This window comes from Leptopilina boulardi, unplaced genomic scaffold (genome assembly GCF_019393585.1).
Source record: "Leptopilina boulardi isolate dan_hultmark-lab unplaced genomic scaffold, ZJU_Lbou_2.1 LbouV2_213, whole genome shotgun sequence".
NCBI lineage: Eukaryota > Metazoa > Arthropoda > Insecta > Hymenoptera > Figitidae > Leptopilina > Leptopilina boulardi.
In genome coordinates this window covers 1951319-1979157 of record NW_026137767.1, presented here as the reverse complement: position 1 = coordinate 1979157, position 27839 = coordinate 1951319, and the positions used below count along the sequence as shown (strand labels likewise).

Here is a 27839-nt window from a genome sequence, read left to right as displayed (position 1 = left end):
CACTACGATAGTGCATTTTCATGTATTTTTTCACGCGGAATCCGAATTTGAAGTCAGAATTGACAGATTCGCTCAAATTTTGAAGATAATTCCAAAAAACTGATTTTGAGTATTTTGAATTTTTTGTTACTTGCGTTTTTTTGCAATTATCTTAAAAATTTGAGCGAATCTAACAATTCTGACTTTGGATTCGGATTCAGCGACAAAAAATACATGGAATTACACTATCGCAGTGACATTCAAAAATTTTTTAACTTTTTGATTTTATTTTTCTTTCTGAGCAGTTTTTTGAGTTTATCTCAAAAATAAAAGCCAATCTGATAATTCTGACTTCGGATTCGGATTCAGCGTGAAAAAATACTTGGAATTAGACTAGTGTAGTGTCTCGGCCAAACAGCTTTTTATTTTTTGTGTGCCTGTGTTATTATTGGATAAAGTTGAATTATTTTCTTGATTTTTTGTATGGATAGAAATTGGAAATAAAAGTGTTAATATAATAATATTAATAATTATCATTGCCTCGAATTGCCTTTTTATAACTTTTGAGATTTGAAGTGTTACACTTGAAAAATTTGTCAGTCTTCTTGATACTTCTTTAAATTGCTTCATTTCTTCATCGTGGGAAATCCTTATGATTTTGATACATTCTTGATTCCAAAAAAAATTGTTAAATTATAAAATAAAGCAAATATGTGACCGTCCACGACAAAACAAGGCTTAGCTCCCAAAAGTAAATTTCACAGGGCAAGCGATTGAAGTAGAAGCAGAAACCAGGAACACGCTTGACATGCCCGTCTTTAAAACGTTATAGCATCAAAAACTCAAAATTGATTTTTTTGGAGCTAAGCCTTGTTTTGTCGTGGACGGTCACATATGAGAAAAAAAATACACAGAAAAACAATTGTACCAACCTAAATCTACCAAAATGATACTATTTTTTTAGTCACCCGATAGCAAGAAAATTTTTTAAAGTGAATGTAGCTTTGAATCGCTACGTAGCGAAATCTTCGTAGCGCTGTCGCTATTTGTAATCCCACTCCAGTACTCCTAATTTAATTAGTTAGTAAATTGAGTAAATATTTAAAACTTTATTAGCAAATTTTGAGAAATGTTTTTACTTTTAAAAATTAATTACTACTCGTTATGTGAACCTTTAAGTTGCTCGGTTATATGATCCTCATTCAATTCAGTTTAATCTTAATAATGATTAAAGAAATACAATATATATTTTACATAAATTCGAAAAACAAATCATTTTAATAAATATAACTGAAATAGAATGAATGGAAAAAATAGCCAAATACAGGAGTAATCATCGTGACTTTTCGTTAGCAATCGGTCAAATACGTTCAGACTCGCTCGGTTGCCTTCGGAAAATATTGAAGCAATTAACGTAATCATTTTATAATGATATTTCTAAAATTCTTAATAAAAATTATCATTTAAGTTTTTTTTCAAATGACTTTACTAATTTTTATTTTCTAACTATATTATATAATATTTTTTTTCAGGCTTTCTTAAAAAAGTGATAATAATAATTAATGAAATCCGTGAGTTTCCATTACATGCTACCAACTATAGTAAAAATTGATTTCAAAATATTAAATATTATTACAATTTTTCATTCCGTGTATAATATTACTGTAATATAACAGTAATAATGCCTTAATATTACCGTGTAATATTACAGTAACATTATCCGGTAATATTATCATGAGGCGGATATTTCAATATCACTGTAATATTACAGTAATGTTACCGGGTAATATTACGTGCTACTTGGGAACATGTACATTTTTTTAAGGGGAAGTGACACCTTTGACCCGAAAAAAATCCGATTTTTTTTTTGCTTAAACGACAGTTTAAGATGTGTAGAATAGAAATTATATCAGAAGAAGTGATTTCAAAGTTATTTTATGTGAAAAAATTCGAAATCTACAGAAGGTGTCCTATAGCGGTGCCAGTGCTTGTCAAAACTTTAAACGCGTTTTTCTGGAAATGACATTTTTCAAAACGGTGGGCAGTCTAGCTCAAACAGTTTGGATCGGATTGACTTCGGCCAAAGTTTTTTTTGATCGTCATTTACCAATGCTTTAGAGTACGTAGCAGATTTTTTTTTGGTTTATTTGTTTTTTTTTTTGGCAATAGATTTTTTGAAAAAATTTCGCCCTAAAAATCGACTTTTTCCTTCAAACAGCTGCCAAATCCACAAAAATTAATATTCTTAAAATATCCTACGTTCTCTAAAGCTAAATCTATCACAAATGCAGAAAAAATTTGAATTTTTGTTTTATATTAAACGGTCTAACCGGAATCTTGCCCACCGATTTGCCCTGTAGAGAAAGGGGATCAACTTTGGCGGCCTCTATAGGCAACAAATTAAACCTTTTTTTAAGTATAAATATATTTTCGTAAACTGAAAAAGTTAACAAATAAAGTCCTCGAAACTAAATTTTATTTACTTTATTCTTGTGTCTTTAAAAAATTCATGAAAAACAGGTTCAAAAGAGACTATTCACAACTGTAACTACATTTCACTTTACTAACGAAAATAATTAATTTTCTTATAATACTTTTTAAGCGATCATTATTTCACATTTGCCTATATAAAATATTCATTTTCGTGCATTCAGAAGAAGAATTCTGGGTGCCAATCTAAAATTCAATCACGTTTACGTGATTGAATGATCTTGCATGTATTTTCTGTAGCAAATTAAGTCCACGAATCACGTCAGCTGGTTACAGGAGAATGCTGCGTGCGCAAAGTCGTCTGCATGTCAACTAGCAGAAATCACAATTGTTTATACTAGTAAATTATTAAAATTAAGTAAGTTAAACATGCACTTACAATTGGATTCCTTTGAGCATTAAAGAAAATACAGGTAAGATCATTTTAGCGTTTAAGTGATTGAATTTTAGATTGGCGCGCGAAATTTATTCAATTGTTATTTAATAATTTTTTTAGTTGTAAAATTATAAAAATTGTTGTGAAAGAGATTTATTCCTCTCATTTCCCTTGACATTTTAAAAAAATGTAGACCTCAATCCGATTATTAGAACGGAAGATATAGCAGTTTCAAATTTTTTTGTTATTATTGCAAATTTCATAAACTAACGAATATTTCAAGCTGCAATTTACGTTAAAGATTACTCTTACTATATATAAAAAAACTCCAAAGTATCATTGCAATCGGTTAACCTACTCCGAAAAAGTGAAAATACCACCTGGGATCGCACATATTTTCTTGTACAAAATCGTATGCCGAAATTGTACATTTTCATGAACAAAAATTTAATTTGATTATTTTTATTTAATTTATTTAACAATAAATCAATTTGTAATTTTTCTACATAAGAAAATTTTAAATTTTGTGCATAGAATCTAATATATAAAGATATTAAAGCTGTGGTTTATTTAAATTATAATTGTTACATTCAATCAAGATTGAAAGTTTCATTGAAGTAGGTAAATGAAAAAATGATATTATCATTTTAAGAAAAAGATTAAAAGTAATTTTATGATCATTTCCATTGGTTAAATAATTAAAAGTAATTAAACATTTTCCTTAAAACGTACTCTATCAAAGAAACTTTTTTTCCTTGTTAATTAATATACTATTCTGTTAAACTAAGAATAATTTTATTTTCATGTAATTTATAAAGGATGCTCTTAAAAAATACTCCTAAGTCATCGTTACTTTTTGTATATTTATCTTAGAATTTGAATTTAAAATTGAGTTGAAATAAAACGGGGTTATTTAGAAACCTTGATAAAGAACGATGAGGAAAAAACATGGGGAAAAGAGAAACATTAGACTAACACCGTTTTCCGATTGGTTCACCGTCAGTGGGCGCTGTCACGATTTCGGCATTGATTCAACAGATTTTTCATGTTGAATGCTCTCTTCTCAAGAGTAAGTTGATCTAACAGACACAGCCGACAGCGCCCACTGACGTTGAACCAATCGGAAAACGGTATTAGTCTAATGTTTCTCTTTTTCCCGTGAAGGGTCAAAATCTGCCTAAGAAGGGGATTGCTCTGGCGGATTGGTTCAAGCGTATTTTGAGCGACTTCGCTTAGAGTGAAAATTTATCGATTAATTGTTAAAAAAATGATATATAAGTGAAAAATAAAGGTAAATTAGTGTTTATATATATATATGATTTATGGAAAAATTGTGATAACCCTGGCGAATTGTATGCGATGCGAATGCTCCACGAAATTCGCGGAAAATTCATGGAACACGAGGTTGAAATTGAAATTCTGTTTAAAATGTATAACAAATTATGAAATTGATAGTATAATTATTAAAATCAATAAGTTTTATGCATTTTAAGATGATTATTGTTAAAAAAATTCTAAAAATTTAATATATTTATTAATTTCAATCTATTACAGTTTATTATCAACATTTGTCGATAAAATCAATAGAGATTTATTTTTTTTTTTAATCAAAAGCAAAACTCTTATTAATTAAACGGCAATATTGGTAAAAAAATGGATTATTTTATCATAAAAATTAATATTTTCATAAAAAATATTGGTGAAAAAAATGAATTTTTTTAGCAAAAATTTTTTTCAAACATATGGCTAAAGAAAGATTAATTTTTAAAGGAAATATTCATGAAAAAATAATTATTTTATCGAAAATATGTCTAAAAAAATTATTTTTTTTTCAAAAATATTGGTAAAAAAAATTAAGTTTTAAAAGAATGAAAGAATTAATTATTTCTATAAAAAAAAATGGTTAAAAATGAATTATTTTATCAAAAATATTGTTGAAAAAATTAATTTTTTTTATCAAAAATATTGGTCAATGAAATTAATTTTTTTATCAAAAAAAGGTTACAGATATTAATTTTAAACAGAAATCTTGGTAATATTTTTCATAAAAAATAAATTTTTGCGCGGGGGTTTTTTCAGGGACGCTGATTACGAACCCGATGTTAGATTTTTTAAATTCAAAATGGCGGATCCAATACGGCGGTCAAATTCTTTTTAAAAATTGTTGGATCTTTATGAAACTTGGTATCTATGGATTTTTTTTTGTCGCTTATTACGAATGCATTGTCAGTTTTTAAAAATTGATCCAATATATCCACTGAAAAAAAGATTTGGTTTTACAACAAAATCGTTTAATTAGGTAATTTTGGTTATTGTAACCAAATTTTGGTTGGCTGAAACAAAGTCGTAGAGTTATCTCAACCAAACATTTTGTTAGGCCAACAAAATTATTTGATTGAACATTTTTAAATTCCAACCAAAATTTGGTTACGACAACAAAATAATTTGGTTAACACAAAAAAATAGTTTGGTCTAAAAAATCAAATGGTCGTTTGTTGTCCTAACCAAAATTTTATTACAACCAAATAATTTAATTCGCTCTTAACTTCTCCTACAGCACCAAAACTTTCCTGAAAATTTAGTAAATATTTACTTGCAATATTTGGAATCTTTAATTATAATGTTTATTGAAAGTTATGTAAAGATTTAAATGTCCCACTTGAATAAATGTTCAGGAAAGTTACACACTAAACATTTATTTAATCAGGACATTTAAATCTTTACACAATTTTCACTAAAAATTGCAATTAAATATTCCAAATATTGCAAGAAAATATTTACTAAATTTTCAGGAAAGTTTCAGTGCTGTGGGGGTCGTACTTTAAGAGAACAATTAGTTTAAATCTCTCACAAAGATGGGTAGTTCAGTGGTGAGAGCTCCTAACTCTCAGTTTAAAAATAGAGGTTCGATCCCAGGCGGAGATAAGATTTTCCAAAGTCAAGAAATATTTGAATTAGATGAATATTAATTAAACGTTAAAATGATAATAAATAAATAATAAAATAAATAAAAAAGATAAAATAAAAAGAAATAAGGTAGAATAAAATTTTTAATTTTACAAAAAAAACTGTTGGTTTGATCATTCAAACATTTTTGTTGACCTAACAAAAAAATTTGGTTGAGCTAACCAAACATGTTTGTTATGACAACAACAAAAAAGTCAACCAAATTATTTGGTTGCTTAGATACCAGCAAAAGTTTTTTTTGCCCATAACCAAATGGTTGCTTTGACTAACCATTTTTCTCAGTATCGGACAAATTTTTTTAAATTCATCGAATTCATTTGAAAATCTGACTTCATATTTAAAATTAACGACCATGAAAATCCCAGAGTAACAAGTTTCAGACTAATTGGAAGATTTAAAATTTTAATTCCACTATATTGGTTTCGACATTTTTAATTTTTGAATATCTAGTTCAAATTCATAATCAGCGACCCCGAAAACCCACGAGTAACAAGTTTAAAACGAATTGCATTTGAGTTTTAAAATTTCGTCAGCCATATTGGATCCCACATTTTGAACTTTGAAAAACGGACATAGGATTCGTAATTAGCGATCCCGAAAACACCCGATTAACGTGTTTAAAGTAAATTTACAGAACTTAAAAAAGTCCGTCATATTCAATTCTCTATTTTGAACAATTTTGAATTTCAAAAATTTAATACCAAATTTATAATCCGCGACCCTGAAAACTTTCGAGTAACGATATTATTATCGACTTGTTTACTTCAACATTTGTTTTCTTGAAAACTTGTTTTCGGACGATAGGTCCATTTTATCTCTATCCAAGGTACATTTATTAACAATTAAAAAACGAAGAAATTCATATTATCTATTATTCACTTGCTTTTTTATTAAAATTTTTCATCTGACAAATTAAATTGTTGCTTCCTCGTGGAGGAAGCTTTGTAGTCCTTTCGTTTATAAAAATTTTCAAAGTGGCGGAAACAATTAATTTTTTTCTATATAGAAACATATTATATCAGATCCAAATCAATTGTCCGGATGTATGTATGTGTGTGTGTGTGGATCCCTTTTTTGTTTAGACGATAACTTTAACAGGTTTTAATGGATTTAGATAAAATTTGGTAGGCTCATTTATCATATTAATATCTCAAATCTGACCAAAGGATTTTAAAAAATACCCAAAAAAAATTTTATCGTCTTTTTTCCAAAAAATTTTTTTTAATCGAAAAAATTTTTAAATAGAAAAATTTAAGGTTATATATAATAAAATCGTATTCCTTACGTCAAGACAAATCGATTGGTATATATAAAGTATACATTTGAGGTAAATTTATATATTAAATATATAATTATATATTATTTTTCATTAATGTTCAGAAATTTCAGCTAAAATGTGAATTTTTGATTTTTTAACTTCCATTAATTCTTTAAATTTAACTCAAATCTATAGGTACTCAAATGTTTATACTATTATTATATTATTTTTGTATGTTTATTTCAATGTTAATGCTTTCTCCACGAGGAAGAAAATTTTTTTACTGATCGTAAAGAGGAAGCAAAATGTTCATGTAATGAACATCTGAATTTCCAACTTGTTTTCCTTGCATATGTAACAAATTTAGATTTTAAATTACACAGTTAATACAAAAGTTTTTTTTATAAATTACCAAAAATTTATTATATAAAAATAATACCAAAACCAATTTCTTCGAATTATAAGTTTTTAATAAAAATAGGTTGCATCGATTTTGATATCCCATATTTTATGGTAAAATTATCTTATCGAATATAAAAATGTCCTTTAAAAGTAAATAATAATTCAAAGTCTTTCTGCAAAGTGGTAGGGGTTAGGTAGGTGATTCAAGTATGTCAGCCACTTATAAAAGTACAAGTCTTCCATCTACAGTCAGTCAAACGGTGTTCGCAATCATACGTGAATACTCGACCGATCGGTAGGTTCCTTTCACTTTTTAAATGTTTAATATTCAAAATTGTGAATTCAAATTGTGAAAATAATATTTTTTTGTATTACTTAAAAACGGGTTTTATTTTCATTGATTATCACATAACCTTGGCGATAAAGTCGGTTTGTTATTCATAAATTTGACAAACACAGTTGTTCAATATATTTCTTTAAAATAAGTGAAATTTAACTGCACAAAGTAAAGGATTAAAAAATTCATAGTATTTTATGTATTACAAATTAATACTGTTAATCATATAAATATAATATTAAATTTTTTTTAATTATTACACAAATATATAATATTTGAGATGCATGGAGTTTTAAACTTTATTTTTTTTATCCTTGGAAATTAATTTAAAGTTTTAAATTTACATTCATTAACCATTTTACATTTGTCAAAGAAATAAATAAATTCATGAGAAAAAATGATATGTCAAATGAGGACAATTTTTTTTTGGCAATAAATTAATAATTTCATAGAAAACTTATAAAATATAATTAATTATTTAAACGCATGTTAGTTTGAACGACAATAAACTATGACTAGGATTTTATTAAATATATAGTATGCACATATCATGTAAATACTTGAAAATTGTTAACGTTATAAATATTAAACGAAAGAGATATAAGTATAAGTAACGTTTAAGTGTTTTATATTTTGCATAATATATATAACTTTTTAGAGGATCGATAATTTCTTGTGAAATTTTCCATGTTGACGTTTTTTTTATTTCTATGTTAATAAACAATAAACAAACAATGGTCAAGTTGAAGTATAAATTCGAATTTATTAATAAATTCTCTCTAAATTAAAAATTTCCCATTAAATTATTTGTAAAATTAATAATTTTCTTTATTTTTAAAAGTATAAATATAATAAATAATATAATAAAACAATATAATAATAATGATAATAATAATATAAAATAATATAATAAATATAAAATATGAAAAAACAATTCTAGTCAAAAATAAGTTTTTAATTTCCTACATAATGTATATTTGGAATTTAATGTATGTATATTAAAAACCAATTTGTATTTTTTGTTTCAGATAATCCAAAATGATGAAAATATTTCCAATTGTCTTTGTACTAGTTGCAGTATCTTATGGACAAGTAAGACACAATAATCATCAATTTCGTCCGATAAAGGGAAGCCTTGTGGAGCAGGTAATTCCTTGAGGCATCATCACATTGAAAGAGAACGATCTCATTACTAAAATCTTACTTTTATTCTTAAAACATTATTAAAAGATTCAAGTATCTAATAATGACGTTTTACATATGAAAACAATTTTGTTTTTAAATTTTAAACATATAAAAAATTTTATTATTGCATTGTAAATTCTTCAATCTTAACGAAACTTTTCATTATCAGTATATGGTTGATCGTAAAATTTTTTATTACACAAATAATTTTCATATCTCAATTGTTGTCGAGGTTAAATTTTTAAACGTTAATTTGTTTTTATAATTTAAAACAGCAATGGCCACATATTTGTTTTTAAAAGACTGATGTAATTACAAAATGAGAAGAATTCATATTTATATCTATACACAAATTGTTTTTTTTTGTAACATGTCAATATTAAGTACTCACATTTTTAAGTAATGAGTTCGTAACGATTTTAATGTTATAGTCTTATTATATAAACTATATCCACCTGCACCATGAGGCTTACCCTTACGAGAAGGAATAAAATTGATGACTATATTCATAAAATATATATTTCTTTTTGAGAAAATTTGTTATCTTTAACACTTCTTGCACTCCTTTGTTCTTAAATATGAAATGATAATTCATCATCTTTAAAGTTAATTCTTCAGGGATGACACGTTCATAACGGGACAATTAACTTTAAAAATATTCATATAAAAGAAGATCAAGATCAACTCTTGCAACTTGTTACTTGAGGGTTATATGAGTCTCTGATTTCAAATGTACAATGAGATTTTAAAAAATTTAAACAGCGGACTAGAATAAAAAATTTAAAAATTTTGCTTTAAACTTGTTATTTAGGGATTTTTTGTTCGGTTTTCAATATTCATAATTATGATTTCTTTTAGTCGAATAAAATTTAATGAGTGCTGAATACAATATGACGGACGCCATTTTGATAATCGAACGCAATTCGCTTAAAACTTGTTACTTGCGGGTTTTCAGGGTCGCTGATTACGAATCCGGTGTTACTTTTTCAAAATTCAAAATCGTTGATCAAATATGGAGAACGACTTTTTTAAAATCGAATGCAATTCGCTTCAAATTTGTTTCTAGGGGTTTTTTGTTAAGGCTGATTGTGAATCCGTTGTTAGTTTTTGAAAATTTAAGATGTCGGATCCAATATGTCGGACGACTTTTTCAAAATTTAATGCAATTCACTTGATGCTTGTTACCCAGGAGTTTTCGAGTCATTATAATAAGGAGTTTATATTTAAAAGCCAAAAACATGAAAATGTCCTACAATAATAACTCCTACATAGAAAAAAATAAAATCTTAAAATGAAAAAAATATTCCGTTTAAAAATTAATTTGTTTAGAATATTTTCAATTCTTTTAAATTACGTTAAACTTTGAAAGTTATCAACAAACCTGAAGCAATAATAAAATGTTGTGTAGTAAAACCAAAAGATTACAGCTTGCTTCTTCGCTTAAAAAGTATATTATTGTTGATAGCTTTCTAAGATATACATAATTGCTTTAAAATATTCGTAGCGCTGTTGCTATTCATAATCTTACTACTGGGATTTTTAACCAAGTTTTACTTTACAAGATAATCTGTCCAGTCGTGAATAAGTGACTGGCCAGTTTCACTGGGCAGAAAAAGTTTCCCTTTCTGATCAGTACTTCTGTCAAGTAACTAACCAGAATCGTAATCAATGACTTGAAAAATTATTCAAGATTCCACTTAAAAAAACTGGACCACCACTCATCAGAAAAGCTTGTCAAATCCTATTAAAAGAATTATTACAGATTTTTTTAAGTCTTTAGCCAGAAAATCTTGACTCAATCAAAATAAAAATCTGCGGACACAGAAACTGTCTAGTAACTAAGAAAAAAAACTAAGAATCAGTCTCTTAAAAATACACTTTTAGTCAATCACTTACAGTCAATTACTTAAAGAAATTTCTATGTTCCATATGGTAAAAAATGCGAGAATTCTGAAGTAACCGTCTTTTTAAAACATTCATAATGTTTAAATAATAAGCATTTCAAAATATGAGTTTTCCATGATAGGTATTTTCATTTGTGTCGCCTATTACATATATCTTTTATATTACAACCAACATCATTTTAATTATATAACCACTATATAAAAATTTATTTATTATATTTTATGCGACTTTTAAATTTTAGGTCAAAAGAAAATCCATTTTTTATCGAAAGTAAATCACTTATAAAACTTTTTGTGTCGATATATTCGTTTCGGCAAGTATAACATCTTTTTCAGCATTTATTTACGAATAATTTTCATTATAAGTAATTGTTAAATTATTAACAATAAGCTGAGAATTTTACATTTTGTTAAAAAATGGAGTGCGGGGCAAAACCGGGTACCAAACGGTGGGGCAAAACCGGATATATATAAATACATTACACTATGCATATTTAAATTTTTTCTACAAAGAATCGACATGTATGTTCCGAGATCGATGTTTAACTTTCGATATATCAGTTATTTACCATATCGATAAATAAATGATAAAAAATTAATAAAAATATGAAAAATTTCGTTTTAAAAGATTTAACTGCTGTTATTCATTATTAATATAATATATTTTGATTAAATTTATTGAATATTAATTATTTTCTATAATTTAAGTGATATATAATAATAATTGAACAAAAATTTAAAGAATATTCCATTATTTATATATTTTCTTGATAGTACCCGGTTTTGCCCCACCATCGGGGCAAAATCGGGTACTTTGCATTTTTTTGAAAAACCTGGTTTAAATTGATCAAAAATTTTTTTTTCATGCAATCGACCTTATTTTCTCATTCTCTAATGTTTAAGGAAGAATTTTCTACGACATCTGAACTAATTTATTGGATAGATTCTTTGTAAACCGAGAATTCCAAAAAGGTACCCGGTTTTGCCCCACTCTCTCCTACTAATTAATATAAAATTTTTTGTATTTTGAATTAAAAAATTACTATGATCGTTTCAAATGGAGTGTCGCATAAGAAAAGTCAAGTTACTGTCAAGTGACTGAAAAGTTTTTCTGGTCATGATTTCTGATCATTACTTTTGACAAGTCACTGGCCGGAAATTCTTTTCACAATCGGAATAAGAACTTCGATTCTTTAACTAGTAGTTATGATAAATTATCATCTACATACCGTGGCTGCGTTGTGTCTCCATGGGCGTTCGAATTTTTCATTCTTAGATTAAAGTGTTATTGGCAGAGTAATTGTTTATTAGACTTGAATATTTAAATAAACACAAAAATATAAATCAAAAAATAATTATTAATAAAGTAACAAACGCGAGGAAAAATTATATATTATTATAGATTATGATCAGAAAACTGTCCAGTTACTGTCCAGATACTTGCCAGTCACTGGACAACAAATCTGACCAGTGACTGCAAAAGGAGCGCGTTACATTTTTAACCAGTCACTTGTCAGATTTTCTGTCCAGTTACTAGACTGGATGTTATAACATTAATCTAAACAAATTTCATTAAATTATTTTAAATAAAGCAAATAAATATTACAGTTACAATAATGGTTAAAATGTATATTCAGCCCTATAAAGAAAAAACACAAATAAATGACATGTAAATACGTATCACTTATATGTGTTTTTCCGTTGTAGGGCAGTATTGATCCGGTAAGTCACAAAATTAAATATTAAACCAAAGACGCGTCTTAGTCACACTATTCAATACACTAACGTAACCATATCCTCAAAGCCGTAATGCGGGACACCTGAATTTTTATCTTGGTACGCAAAAAAAAAGTATCTGGACAGTTAGACTACATAACCATCATCATTTCATATATTTTTCTGACGAATGAATTTTTCTAAAAAATTCGTTCTCATTCCTATGTAGTTACTATTACACAGTACAACTGCATTTTTATTTCTGGAATCGCATAAGGTGATTCTGACAGGTTTTTGACGCTGAACACGAATCCGAACTCAAAATTGCTCCATCACCCTAGGATTTCAAGAAATTTAACCTTGAAAATTGAAGAAATGCCTTTTTAGGGTACTTTTTCATATTTTATAACGGCACAAAAATTTATTATGGAGTTTTTGTGATATGCATTTGAAAGCTGATATCTCCATGAATAATTTGCAATTTAGAGCATTTAAAAATATTTATTTTTGTATGAGATATCCTTGATTGAAATTTGCGTTTGAAAAAATTGATAGGTTCCGTTGAAACTTGGCTCTCGGGGATTCCAGGGTCTATATTTAAATTTTAAATAGTAAATTTTAAGACCCATATTCGCAAGATAAAAAAATTTGGAAAAATATAGGGTTTTTTCCAAATTGTAATTTTTTTTATCTTGCGTATATTGGTCTTAAAGTGTACTATTCAAGATTTAATTTAAGTCTATAAAGAAGTCTCTAGTTCGTCAGGTTAAGAAGAAAAAAATACTAAAAACTATCAAAACCATGTTTTTTGGGGTATTCACCATATTTTTACCAAATTTGAAATTTTTTATCTTGTGTATATGGGTCTTAAAATTTACTATTTAAAATTTAATTTAAGCCTATTTAGACCCTGGAATCCCCGAGAGACAAGTTTCAACGAAACCTATCAATTTTTTTTCAAACAAGGATATCTCATACAAAAATAAACATTTTTAAAAGTTTTAAACTGAAAATTGTTCAGGAAAATATGAGCTTTCAAATGTATATCACGAAAACTCCATAAAATTTTGTTGTTCTATTATAGAAAATAAAAAAGGCTCCTAAAAACGGCATTTTTTCAATTTTCAAAGTCAATTTTCTTGAAAACATAAAGTGATAGAGTGTTATATAACTTTCAAAAAGTGTGAACACAAAAAATTCTTATTTTTTGCGGGAAATGACTGTCTCGCGAAATCCGTGACGGATGGTCACGTTACAATACACATACACACAAATATATACATAAAGAACTTTGGAAACAAATATATATGGGGTAAAATTCCTGTAGCGTACTGAGTGAAAATAAAGTTGATTGGATCGGGATGTAACTTGCACATAGTTTAGCCCTAGGGTTGAGTACTTTAACCATGAAGTAATGTTAGGATTTTTCAAAAACTGTCGGAGAGGGAGGGGGTTTGAACTTTTTTAAAAAATTTAAACAGTAAATTTCTGAAGACTTGTAACTTTCAAACAGAAAGATGAAAAAAAATTTGACCTATATGTTTTCGAAAGGTTTTTTCCTGCTCTTTCGAATGGCGCAAAAAAAATTTCAAGAAATTCAAAATTTGACCCTTTTTTGAAAATCAAAAATAATTTTGACTTTTTTTTAAGTTCGGTCATTTTTATTTATTTTTTTTTTTTTTTGAAAGTTAAAAATGGGTATTTTCACGACAAAAAATATTGAGATGTTCTTTTTTGTTATTTTTGAGATATCACCAACCGATAAAATTCAACTTTTTTTTGAACCACAAAAAAATCCAACATTTTTGGAAACTAGGACCAAAAAAAAAATTACCCGTGTCTGGCCGTTTTGCTAGATCAAGTCGTTTGTGGTTTTTAGAGGTGAAAACAACTCCTAAATAAAAAGTGACAAGATATCTTTTAAAAATTATTATTTTTTTATAAAACTTGGTATCAGGGGTTTTTGGGGTCGCTGATTAATTATATGATGTCAGATTTTCAAAATTCAAAATGGCGGATCCTATATGGCGGTCAAAATTTTAAAAAGTTATTAATTTTTTATAAAATTTAGTATTTACGGGTCTTTGGAGTCGCTGATGTCAAGTCTGATGTTAAATTTTCAAAATTAAAAAAGGTGTAGGGTCAGTTGGGGTAAATGGGGACAAAATCGATATTTTTCACAAATTACGTAAGTTTCTTCCATTAAAAGGTAATATTTGAGGGTTTATTTTTTTTAAGTTGTTATTTACGTTCCCAGGATTAATTTTATGCAGCAGAAAAAAATTTAGATAAGCTTTAAACGTATGAAACTGACTGTCCCCATTTACCCCAAAATTTATAAAATTTCATAAAATTTGGGGTAAATGGGGACAGCACAGTTTCTAAGAAAGTTTTCAGAAAAAAGTTTACTTAAGTATATTTCTGTATTAAGGGATGAAAAAACTTGAAAAAAATTTGTAGTAGATATATAATAGTTGAACCAATTGAAATTTTTTTTTTTTTTAGGGGAGTGTAGTCAGGGTTGGACATAGTTTTGACTTTTCTCTATAACTTCCGCTGTAAGCCGAATTTTGAGATTTCTTGCATATTGTTCGAAAGATCTACTATAATCTAATGTTTTTGCTGAACATTGTAAAAATATTTGACCAAAAGTTTCGGAGTTATAGTCAATTAAAAAAAAAAAGTAGTCAGGGTTGAGCCACTGTAGAAAATCAATGAAATATGCAGATAAATGATTAATAATGACCTTCAAATGATAGAATGGCATTCAAATACACTTAGAAATGTGTAAAGGAACCAAGAAAATGGAATAAAAATCCCTTATTATGTGCTTTTCAGATTTTCGCTTGTATCGCAAAGCTGGTCTGAAAAGTGAAAAAAAAATTATCAAAAATTTGTATTTCCTTTCATTCTAATGGAAATGAAGTTTTTGACACCTCTTTAAGTCGACAAATGAATTTCCATTTCAAGAACCCTTCATAATTGCAAAATTTTTTGGTGGCTCAACCCTGACTCACGCGTAGTTTAGCGTCACATCACGCACAAAAATAAACGCGTGATCCAAACACCATATTACGTTCCACATTTTCATATAACATCTTAATGAACAATTTTAGTCAAGTTACTTTGTCTTTGACATATTTTTTCTGCACTCAATTGTCTTCATTTGAAACAAGAAAAAAGTTTTTTGTTGAGCGTACAGCACTGACTTGCATAATACGTCTTTATTGTTCGCACACTTCTCTACAACGTATGTGAAAAGTTCGCTGACATTGCTAACAAATACTTACATGCAAAGAAAGATGGATCTAGTATGGTAAAACAAAATAAACGCAATGGCTCAACCATGACCAATGTCCAACCCTGATTACTCTGCCCTATATTTTTTTATTTCAGTATTTTGTTTCGCATTTGAAAAAAACATACTTAAAAATCGTACCAAATTTTTTTCTTATTCCTTATGACTCCCATAACAGAAATTCACTTGAATTTTTTATTTTTGTCTATTTGGTTAATAATAACAAGCTGTCCCCATTTACCCTGAGTTTTCAAATTTTTGGGGTAAATGGGGACAGCTTGTCATTATTAACCAAATTGACAAAAATCAAAAATTCAAGTGAATTTCTGTTAAAGGAGTCATAACCCGAGTCGAAATTTTTCCCTCTTTTCACCCTCGATTTTCTCAGCCTCTTTTCTTTCTTTTTTTGCTCTGTTTAAATGTATATTTATTTGGATCTGTGTTTGGTGCTGACGAAATGACAACTGTCTTTGCAAACATATTTTGAGTTTAAAATGTTTTATGATTCTGATGTGCCGTAAGAGTGGTACCTAAATAAGGGTACTTTATGACAGGATTAGGATTGCGATCCTTTAAGTAGATATAGAAATTCACCCTTGGTACTAAAATTTTATCTTTTTAAATCCATATAAATAATACCTAAACTTTGAAAGGTTTTCAAATATTAGCACTTTTTAAAGAATAATTTTTATTATTTAATAAAAAGTGACAAAATTTTGAAAACCCGACTTAGCGACATCTTTTTATAACTTAGTACTGAATCCAACAAAGTTGGAATATCATAAATACACTAAACTTTATTAGTTATTGGTATAAGCTACATAACAGCAGCAAAAAACTTTTCGAAAACATGTAGGTCAAATTTTTTTCATCTTTCTGTTTAAACTATGTGCAAGTTACAGCCCGATCCGATCAACTTTTTTTTACTAAGTACGCTACAGGAATTTTACCCCATATATATAACATGACAAAAAAAATTATCAAATGACAAAATAATAAAAATCAATGAGTAATGAGTATTATGATAAAACATATTTAAATTATTCTTTTATCTTTTTATCCCGTCTTCTCTTAATTCTGCTGTCCAAATAATTAATAAGATACGTCCGTCCATTTGAAATATACAACACGGACGTATCTTTTTACTTTCGACGGCAGACTTGTTGAATATTTTCACTTAGTAAGGTGTAATTTGATAATTTAAATAAAAGTAACACGGGTTCCAAACTTGCGTATCACGTCAGGATTTTGAGTAAAGTGGGGGTAAAGTCTCCAAAAATAGTGTTTTTCAGGTTTTTCATTATTTTTTTTTCTCTTTAACCCGACGTGCTAGACACTTCTATATGGGCTTAAATTAAAGCTTAAATTGTACACTGTAAGACTTGTATGCGCGAGACAAAAATTTTTTTTAAAAAATTGGGGTAAAGTCCCCAAAAAATGAGTGTTTGAGGGTTTTTAGTATTTTTTTCTGCTTCACCTGACGTGCTAGAGACTTCTATATACTTTCTTAATATGAATACCTTGTAGACCTGTGTAATTCGTTCTTCTATATAAAAAGAGAAATGACGGGTTCAAAAAAAAGAACTTTAATTTTAATTATAACAACCACAAAAGAGTTACGTCTGAGTCATTGGCTATATGCACAAGAGGGGTGGCGTGATCCTTGACAAATCTAATAACGAGCAATAAGGTCAAAAGTATATGCACTTTCACTTTTATTGAATCGTGATAGAAAAAATACCCTGCTATCTCTAGAAATTCCCAACACGCTAACCAAGAAGCACGGAATATTGGTTGAATGTCAAGTTGATATCAAGCGGGAATATTCTTGTGACATTCAGGCAACATCATAATATCCGCTTTATGGAGACATTCCACGGTGATATTCTTGTGACATTCGTGTAATATTCGTATGATACTAAGGAATATTCCCGTGAAATTCATGTAATATTGAGGGGATATCCCTGATATTGAGCGGAATATTCCTGTGATATTGAGGGAATATCCTTGTGATATTGAGAAAATATTCCTGTAATTTATAAAATTCTAAAATGTTGTTTGTTTTGAATATTTAAATAAAGAAATAAATAAATGCAAAAAAAATAGAAAATTTTTTTTTTAGAATTTTATAAATTATCACATCAATATCACTGGAATATTCCCTCAACATCAGAGGAATATTTCCTCAATATCACAGGAATATTACTCTTAATATCACAGGGATATCCCCTCAATATCACACAAATTTCACGGGAATATTACCTCAATTTCATGCGAATATTACATGAATGTCACAGGAATATCACCGTGGAATGTACCCGTGAAGCGGACATTATAATATCGCTTGAATGTCTCAGGAATATTCCCACTTGATATCACCGTTACGTTCAACCAATATTCCGTGCTACTTGGGTATCATTTAAAAACAAATGTTTTAGTTCATTTTTTCGTACAAAAAGTTGTTAAAGTAGATTTTTTTGAAAATAGGAAATAAAAATCATTCTACTTGTAATGTCATGAAAAATTCACTTTTTGTTTGTAAAATTACATATTTTTTTAAAAAAACTTACAGGAATTAAGAGCTGTGGTAAAAATGGTACCCAATAATGTGCAAAAAAATAATGTTACTGGAAACCTACTTATCGTTCAAGATGGAAAAAATGGGCCTGTCATAATAACTGGCTCAATTTATGGTCTTTCTCCTGGTTCTCACGGTTTCCATGTCCATGAAAAAGGAGATATATCTAAAGGCTGCATTTCTACTGGCAAACACTTTAATCCTGAAAAAGTAAGTTGATTAATAAAATAAAATTTTAAAAACATGTCTTTTATTATGTTAGTGTAACAATGGTATTTTTAAATACCCGAAGACTGGATAAGAAATCAGTCACACAACCAAATATACATAATATGTATACTTATATTATAAGTAGCTTCAATCCTTGTCTCTAAATACGTTAATTCTTAATACCTTTAGAATAATAAAAAATAAAAGTTAAATTGGACGAGAGTTAATCTAGTTAATTTAGTACACTAATTATTATTATTACTCTCATCAGGACGCATGAATATTCCCTTCATTAGATTTGCCGGAATTTTTGTGATGTCGAATTAAAAATTATTAAATTTACATTTAGTAGAATTTTAAAAAAGTAGATTTTATAGTGAGCACAATTTTAATATCGAAAAATTTCTATTTAACAAAATTCTGATTTTGTAGAATGTCTATTTAACTGAACTGTGATAAAGCAGATTTTCCAATATATCGAATTTTCAAATAACACAATTTTCATTTAACAAATTTTATATCTAGAAAAATTTTCATAAAAAAGATAATTCTTATTTATCAGAATTTTTCTTTTATTAAATTTCTATTTATCCGACTATTCACTTAAAAGTATTTTTATTAACATAATTTCTAATGAAAATTTGAATAAGTGAAAATTCGGTCAAATAAAGTAACGTTGAATTTGAAATTCTGTCTTAAAAATTTAGCTAAGTAGAATTTCTGTTAAATGACAATTCTATTAATGAAAAATTAGATTGTATAGAAATTTTTTTAATAAAAGTTTTGTTAAATAAGAATTTTGTTATATAGACATTCTTTTAATTGGAAATTATGTTAATAAAAATACTTTTAAGTGAATAGTCGGATAAATAGAAATTTAATAAAAGAAAAATGCTGATAAATAAGAATTATCTTTTTTATGAAAATTTTTCTAGATATAAAATTTGTTAAATGAAAATTGTGTTATTTGAAAATTCGATATATTGGAAAATGTGCTTTATCACAGTTCAGTTAATTAGAAATTCTACAAAATTAGAATTTTGTTAAATAGAAATTTTTCGATATTAAAATTAGATTCATTAAAATCTACTTTTTTAAAATTCTACTAAATGTAAAGTCGATAATTTTTAATTCGACACAGCAAAACTTCCGGCAAGTATAATGAAGAAAATATTCATGCTTCCCTTATTATCATTAATTATTGGGTAAAAAACTGAATTTGTAGTTGTGATTTTTTAATGGTAATAATGATATAAACAATTAAAAAACAGGTTAATCATGGAGCACCTGACGATAAGGTACGGCATGTTGGAGATCTTGGTAACGTAATTGCAAACAAAGAAGGGGAGGCAGTCATAAACATTACTGATTCGATAATATCTCTAAGTGGACCAAACAATGTTCTTGGTCGAGCATTTGTTGTTCACGAAAAAGAAGATGATCTAGGAAAGGGAAACACTTCATTATCATTGGAAACAGGCGATGCTGGAGACCGCTTGGCATGTGGAATCGTTGGAATTCAGTAGGTTACAAGTTTCTTGATATTGTGTTTTTATTCTTGTTTTACACATTGTTAACATTCACTGATCAATTTTAATTGAGTCTTACGTGTTTATAATTGATTTTTATTTGTTCTGTATTAAAAAATTTTTTCTTTCGTATTATACACACTTTGTAAAGTTTATTATTTTATTCGCATGCTTTCACAACGCTAAATAAAACAAACTCACATAAACACAATTTGTTCTTTATTCTTTCTTTAATATTTTTATGTAAGATTTTATATAAGGAAATCTTTAGAATTTTATATGATATTTTTTTGTAAGATTTGATATTGTTTATTATTAAGGAAATAATTGATGTAGGAAATTGACAAAAATAATATGCCAAAAAAATAGTAAGAATAGTAATCCACATGGGATCTCATGTGAATTCCTATACAGTATCGAAAATTCCCCAAAGATTCATTGAAAGTTTAAACGTTAACTGCGGTGTATTGAATCTCCAGGTTTAAAAAAGATTGTTTGATTATCCCAGTGGGCACCGAGACGTCTAAAAGACGTCTTTTTTTGTCCGCGGACATCCTGGGACTTTGATGATAATGTCTCGAAGACATCATAAAGACATACAAAGGACTGCTTTAAGACGTTCTATGTCAGGCCAGAATACGTCTAAAAGACATCCGAAAAGAACGTCTGAAAGACGTCTTTAAGACTTAGAATTTTTTTTTCAGAATATTTTTTAAATTAAAACACATTAATTATTTATTGTCTTACTTAAATTTTGACTTTATTTTGATTTTTGTTTTATTTGTACACGTTTATACAGAAATCAGGCATGAATAAATCCACCCGGACCTGGGATCGAACCCGCGATACGTTGGGTTCAAACTCTACGCCTTAACCCCTTCACTGTTACTGACCTCTATAGAGGCAAAAATAAGTCGTGCCACCAGTGTGCATGACCGCTATAGCAGCATCTTAAAAATAAAATAGTTTTACTTAATATAATATTAATGTTAATAAAAACATACAATATGGTAATATAAGATTTAAAAAAAAAATTTTTTTTTTGCACACTGGTGGCACGGAAACACGATTTTTGCTTCACATCGAAGGGGTTAAGTATCTGAGCCATCGGAGACAGATAAAATCTTTTACAAAGTTTACGAACTTATTTGTCAATGAAATGAATCGAACTTAAGAAATTTTTATAACATTTATCTTAAACAGTTTCGATGTTTACGTTGAACTTAGAAAATATAATATAAAAGTTATTTTTATAAAAAATTGTCTATTTTCAAAATCTGAAAAAGACGTCTTTTAGACATGAAAAAGACATCTTTATGAACAAACATTAGACCTTTTTAAGACGTACCTCAGACATATTATTCACGTTTTTAAGATATACCATACAGGGACAAATTAAACACGTCCGCAAAAAGACAGCCTCAGGACGTCTTTTCAGCAAGTGTGCCCACTGGGATTAAAATGTCCGCATGTGAAAGAATGTTTATAGTGAAAGTTAGAGCACATAATAAACATAAAGTAAACACCGGGTATAATGAGCAGCAAGCGAGTGCAGTGGCAATGTTCTTTTGCTCTACTTTAGAAACAAAAAATTATTAAGTTTTTCAGCAAAGAAAGTAATGAAATAACTTAAAATCAAAAGTTACTATTAAAATAGTATTAAAATAGTTTTAGGAATATAGTTCTTCTCGCGTCCGCAAGGTGTCGATGTTTCAGTTTCGATAAATTCTCTCATTAATGAAGTGCGTTGGGAAATCGATTAATTGAGAACTATCAATAAAATTAGCACGATTTAAATTTATTGAATAATTTATTATTTACGTTACAATGAATTAATGACAAATAACAAAAAAGTTATTTTTTTAAATGTTAATTAATAACAATCATGAATATTAATTATAAATAATATAAAATTGAAGTTAAATTTGAAAAAATTAAATAATTATAAATTTTCAAAAATTTATAACTTTCGAGATTTGTATTAAAGATATGAAAAAATTATAAATTGTTATAAACAAATTATATAAACAAATTTTAATTTTAGATCGATATTAATAAAAATAGTGACCCAGGGGTTTTTGGCATCGCTGATCACGAATTCGATGTTAGTTTTTCAAAAAATCAAAATCGAATAGCATATCCAATAAGGTAGACAATTTTGTAAAAATTAAATTCGATTGAAAATTGTTATTTAGGTCTTTTTGTTACGGTATATAAATTATACGTCAGTCTTTTTAAAAATTTTAAATGTCTTCTAAGAAAACTTTTTTAAGCGAATCCAATGAATTTTTAAAAATTCGTTCGTGATATTGGATCCGCCATTTTGAATTTTGAAAAACTGACATCGAATTCGTGGTCAGCGATCCCAAAAACCCCCGAGTAACCAGATTCAAGCGAATTTAAGCGATTTTTAAAAATTTTGTCCGCCATATTGGATCCGCCATTTTGAATTTTGAAAAACTGACATCGAATTCGTGATCAGCGACCCTGAAAACCCTCGAGTAATCAATTTCATTTAAGTTAATTGAAATCATTGCCCAAATTAACAATTTGTTTATATAATTTGTTTATAATAATTTACTAATGAGTCTATATCATCATTATACAATTCAGAGATCCAGAGGAGTAAATTTAAATATCTAACAATAAAAACTTTACATATTTTTTTTAAATAAGAGTAATATGTAAAAAAGTACGTTTTTTTATTTGTTTATATTAATATAATTATTTATGCAAATTGAAAATCAAAAATCGGGATCGAGGGATCTCTTATAATTTTATTAAAGATTATTTAAAAAAAAATTCCAAAATCGGTTGCGATTTGTAGGCTCTAGACTGTTTTGAACCCTACTTTTTGATTTCAAATCACTGTGGGACGGACGGAAGCTAAAGCGAAACTTAAAGGCTTTCGGCCGAATGGATTTTTAACATCAATAACTTCGTAATATTTTATAATAAAAGGTTCAATAATATATCAATTGATTCGTTTTAAAATATTCTGCAAGTTGCTAATGATAATTTTAAATTTATACATACAGATTTTTAAATAAATAAATCACAATGCTAAAACGACAGCATTCCAATACTGAAACAGCAGTTTTCTGTTAGCAGTGTAACTTATGCCAAAATAGCATGACCTTACCGCTAAAACGACAGCCTTTTTCTCTCAGTGTACAGACGTCTATAGCGGAGAAATGTTTATTCCCAGCGAGAAATGTGTGGTTTAATCGACGTCTAAATGACATCCAAGAGTCTATTCAACGTCTTTGATTATCTATTCGAAATTTAAGTCGTCGCAAATATATCAATTAGACCACTAATTTAACACTGATGGAACGCTATTGGACTATACTCGACATATTTCAAAGCAAACAACATACAAGCTTTATCGCACATGTACTGCCTCCTCAACAGTGGTATCCCAGTGTGCAAAGTTACAGAACAGTTCTGTAACTGTTCTATAACAAAAAAGAACAAGTTCAAGAACTGGTGAGGAAATGGTCAGTAAAAATGTCGTCCTCCTGGAGGCAAAAAGCAGTAACAGGATCTGTAACAATTCTAGAACAATGTTCTAGATCATTGTTCTAGAACAAATATGTAAAAATTTGATAACAAAATAAATTTTTAAAAATTTTAGTTCTACAAAAATTCTGTAACCGATTCATAACAATATTCTAGAATTACAGAACTTTTTTTGTATCAGTTTAATAAAAGTAAAATTGTGATTTGTAATTTGTAGTTTATTTGAGTAAAATTTACCTAACTTAAAAAAAGTAACCGTGCTCAAATAGCACGGTATGTCACATAAATATCATTGGAATATTTTTTGGAATATTCCTGTGATATATAATGGAGATCAAAATGTCCACTTCATGATGATATCTCAGTGATATTAGGAGTATTCTCCCAGTGATATTAAGGGAATATTTCACGGAAATGATTTTTTAAATATTTTTATGGATTTCTATTTTTAACAGTTTTGAGCCACTCTAGTAGTACCACATTCATAAAACATATGTTCGTTACCTATTTGTTTCAGAAGAGATAGAGAACAAATCTAAAGTACAGTGAGAGATCTATTATGTTACATTTTTGTAACACTGTTCTAGAACGCTGCAGTAACAACGTTACTTAAAAATTCTAGAACTAATTAAGCACAAATGTTCTAGAACAAATTAGGTCGCTTAATTAAAAAAAAATGCTCGCTCAAAAGACAATCTACGGCCCAAAAAGTAAATAAAATTCAAAATTTTGATTTTAAAAATTACCATATTATAGGAAAAAAAGGTGCACCTTTTTTCCTTTGCCTTTTTTTAGTACGACAAATATTAGATTTTATATTTTAAACACGAATAACTGAGAAATTTTGATTTATAAATTTAATTTAGTTTTAAAACATAAATCATCATCGTATCTTCGACAATTTTTAACGGATTTGATTGAAATTTGGTATACACACGCATTAAAGTCTACTGAAGGTGACGATATAATGAAATATCAAAAAATCATTCATTGTTTAATAATTTTCTAATGTAAATAATTCATAAATAAAAATCACGTTTTATTACCAACAAAAAATCTGTAGGAAAGTTCAAAATTAAAAAAACTTCTAGTGAGACATTTGGATATTACTATATAAGAAAATTACGATTTTATTAATTTATTTTTGATTAATTATTAACAAACAGATTCATAACGTCTTTTGATATATCTATAACACATTGTTAAGGTTGTTTTTTTACATTTAACAAAGAGATTTACATTTCTTTTATTTGAATAGTCTTGTTTAAAACTCGTAATATTTGTTTAGAATTTTAATTTTAGACTGGATGTAGGTTTAACGCAATCTTAACTGTAAATAATTTTCGTTTTTATTTTACAATATATTAAAATATATTTATAGTTATTTTGTTTAAATAATGGAATAAAAAGATAAAACAGTCTTGTTTCGACATTGTACATTTACAATAATTTAATATAATATATTCCGGTTTTATTCTGTAAATTATTCATAATTCTTAAAAAATAAATTACAATAAAAATCTTTCTTTCAAAGTTTATAAACAAATTTTTCAGTAACCCAAGTAAATAAATAAATAGTAGCGTTAATAATAAATAAACATTAAATGACAATAGTTAATAACAATGACGACATTTGTACTTGTAGAAGAAGTGAAAACCTAATCAATTTTCAATAATTAAAAAATTATTTAATCGCTTGTATATAGAAAATGAGACTTCAGAATTTCTAATAAAAATTTCGGCGGAAATTACCAGGACCACTTTCCTAGCGAATCTTTCCACGTGGGTCAGAACTGCCAACCGCAAATAGCGTACACTTATTGGTTGACTATTCAGTGTTGCCAGATGTACTTTACAGTTTCTCTCCACAATCATTAGGATTTCTCCCTAAATCTTCCTGTAGTAGAAACAGAAAATCCCTACAAATTTTTTTCCCTATATTTCTCTCCGTTAAACTAAAGTACCCCTATAAATAGGGAGAAAAACCCCAATCTGGCGACACTGTGACTATTTTCTTTTAGTTTGTCAACCTTGATTCATATCTAACTTAACGTACACATAAATAAAAATCCTTAAAATTATTTGATGGTTTAATGACTAATTGATTATTTAATGATTAATAAATTGATCGTTAAAAAACAATTTCTCTTGAAAAACTCCCAAATAACCCCTATAAAGGGGTGATTCTTTCCTAAATGAACAACTACAATTTTCGAATCAGGTTTTCTCGTTTTAGGAGGTACTAAGGAAGCAGCGGGTAACAATGATTTGTTTTGGCACCGTAGGCAAACTTTTTTTTCTTTTCAGAGACCTGTGAACAAAACGGTAAATATCTCAACACATCTCAGTTTATTAGAACTGTTAACATCTATTTACTGCATAAAAAGGTTCTATTAGGTACTGCGAATTAAATTCTGTCGTAGACATGATTATGAACATAAACTTTATAGAAGTTTAACATTACTAAATTGTTATATAGAAGGTTAGAAAGCACGTGCAAATGTAATTTTTTTATTTATGAAAATAAGTGATTAATGAGTTTCTTCATGTTAAAAACAATTGTCAAGTATATTAAACATATAATTAAAGTCCGTTTAATATAATAAAATAATTCTGAACTTAATTTTACATAGTTAAATATTTTTTAAATTATTATATTCTTCTCCGTACTGCCCAAGAGTACGCAATAATAATTTTTTATGAGTATTTACCGTACTTTTCAAAATGTGGTCAATATAACTGTCATTTATGGTAATAAATAAGGAAATAATTATTTACTATACAAAAATTGATCATTTAAAAGAACGCCTAAGTCACCTCAAATCAATGCAAAAAGAGACAGTTTTCGGTACATGTTTCTCAAAAACTATTTAATTTATCACTTCGGGTCTTGTTGCATATAATTACAGATATAGTCAAGTATTCAGTCAAAGAATTACAAGACTTCAGGTTAACAACAAATGTTTTTATAAACATTTAAACCAACAGATAAAAAAATTATTGACTTTTTCTCATGTTTATAAGTATATCTTTTTCAAAACAAGTCAGAATCATCTCAAACTATTTGATATTTAGAAGATACGTGTAGCGAAAGTTTAAAAATCAAATTTTACAGGAGAGATTTATAAAAACATTAGCTGTTAACCTGAAGTCTTGTCACAGTGTTCCTCAACGGCCAACAAGTTTAAGAAAAATGTCAGTGAGAACTAATACTGACATCTTTTTCTGCGTGTTTCATATTTTCAGAATCATTTTTGACCGAAATCCTACCAGATCGCATTTTTCAGATAATTCAAAAACAGTTTTAACACTTTATTAACAAAATATGATACAGATACTATGCACCACTTTGTCATAAAATATGGTAAAATAGTTTTTACTTATATACTCTCCTTCGGTATTACTCCCAGTTAACAACGTCGACGTAGACGTGATGCATATCGAGACAAGAATTTCTCACACTCGCTTCATTTTTCTCGATTTTATACTAGCAAGAATTGCTGATATTAATTTGTTAATTTACAGTCTCGACCAACTTGAATTTATAAACATAAAGTGTCAAGCCTCTCGAATTTTGAATTGTTATTTTACGTTTTTAATTTCTTTTGTTCAGATTAGAAAAAAGATTAATAAATGTAAAATATATAAATAAATTTTATAAAATCGAAATGGCTGCTAACGATAATTTAAAAAGAATTCATGAACCAGAAGCATGTACGAGGTATAATAATATAAACAATAAAATAATGTTAATTAAATGGTTAATTTTTGGTTTAAATTATTATGTACTTTATGTTTAACAAACTAATTATATTTAATAATAATAAGTAGTGATGCAACTCATTCAACTAAAAAATCAAAAACTATTTGTGAAGAATTAAATAAAATTTACGAATTTGAAGTCGACGGCGATGAACAAAAATTTGCAAAATGTAAATTATGTCACGAAGCAACGGGCATCGAGAAGATTATAAAAATGAAAAATTCGAACACTTCCGGTGTTAAAAGACATGTCCAAAATTGCCATACAGAAATGTACAAAGAAATTTACGGAGTGGGCATTTCAGTAAAATCAAAGGTATTTTATG

The 27839-nt window shown here is 27.7% G+C and overlaps 1 protein-coding gene across 6 annotated transcripts in view; it reads left to right on the top strand.

Annotated features, from left to right (window-relative positions):
- The window catches only part of LOC127279009 (uncharacterized), a 140718-nt gene that overhangs the window by 97029 nt on the left and 15850 nt on the right, over positions 1–27839 (top strand). Inside the window, exons 1-4 of one of the 6 annotated variants that reach the window (XM_051301065.1) lie at positions 7665–7767; positions 8838–8901; positions 18485–18700; positions 19972–20222. In XM_051301065.1, coding sequence (XP_051157022.1) covers positions 8848–8901; positions 18485–18700; positions 19972–20222 — 521 coding nt within the window. In that variant the 5' untranslated portion in view covers positions 7665–7767; positions 8838–8847. Of the gene's footprint in view, positions 1–7664; positions 7768–8837; positions 8956–18484; positions 18701–19971; positions 20441–27839 lie in introns of those variants that run through there. The other 5 variants (XM_051301068.1, XM_051301062.1, XM_051301064.1 and 2 more) reach the window with 5 other exon arrangements.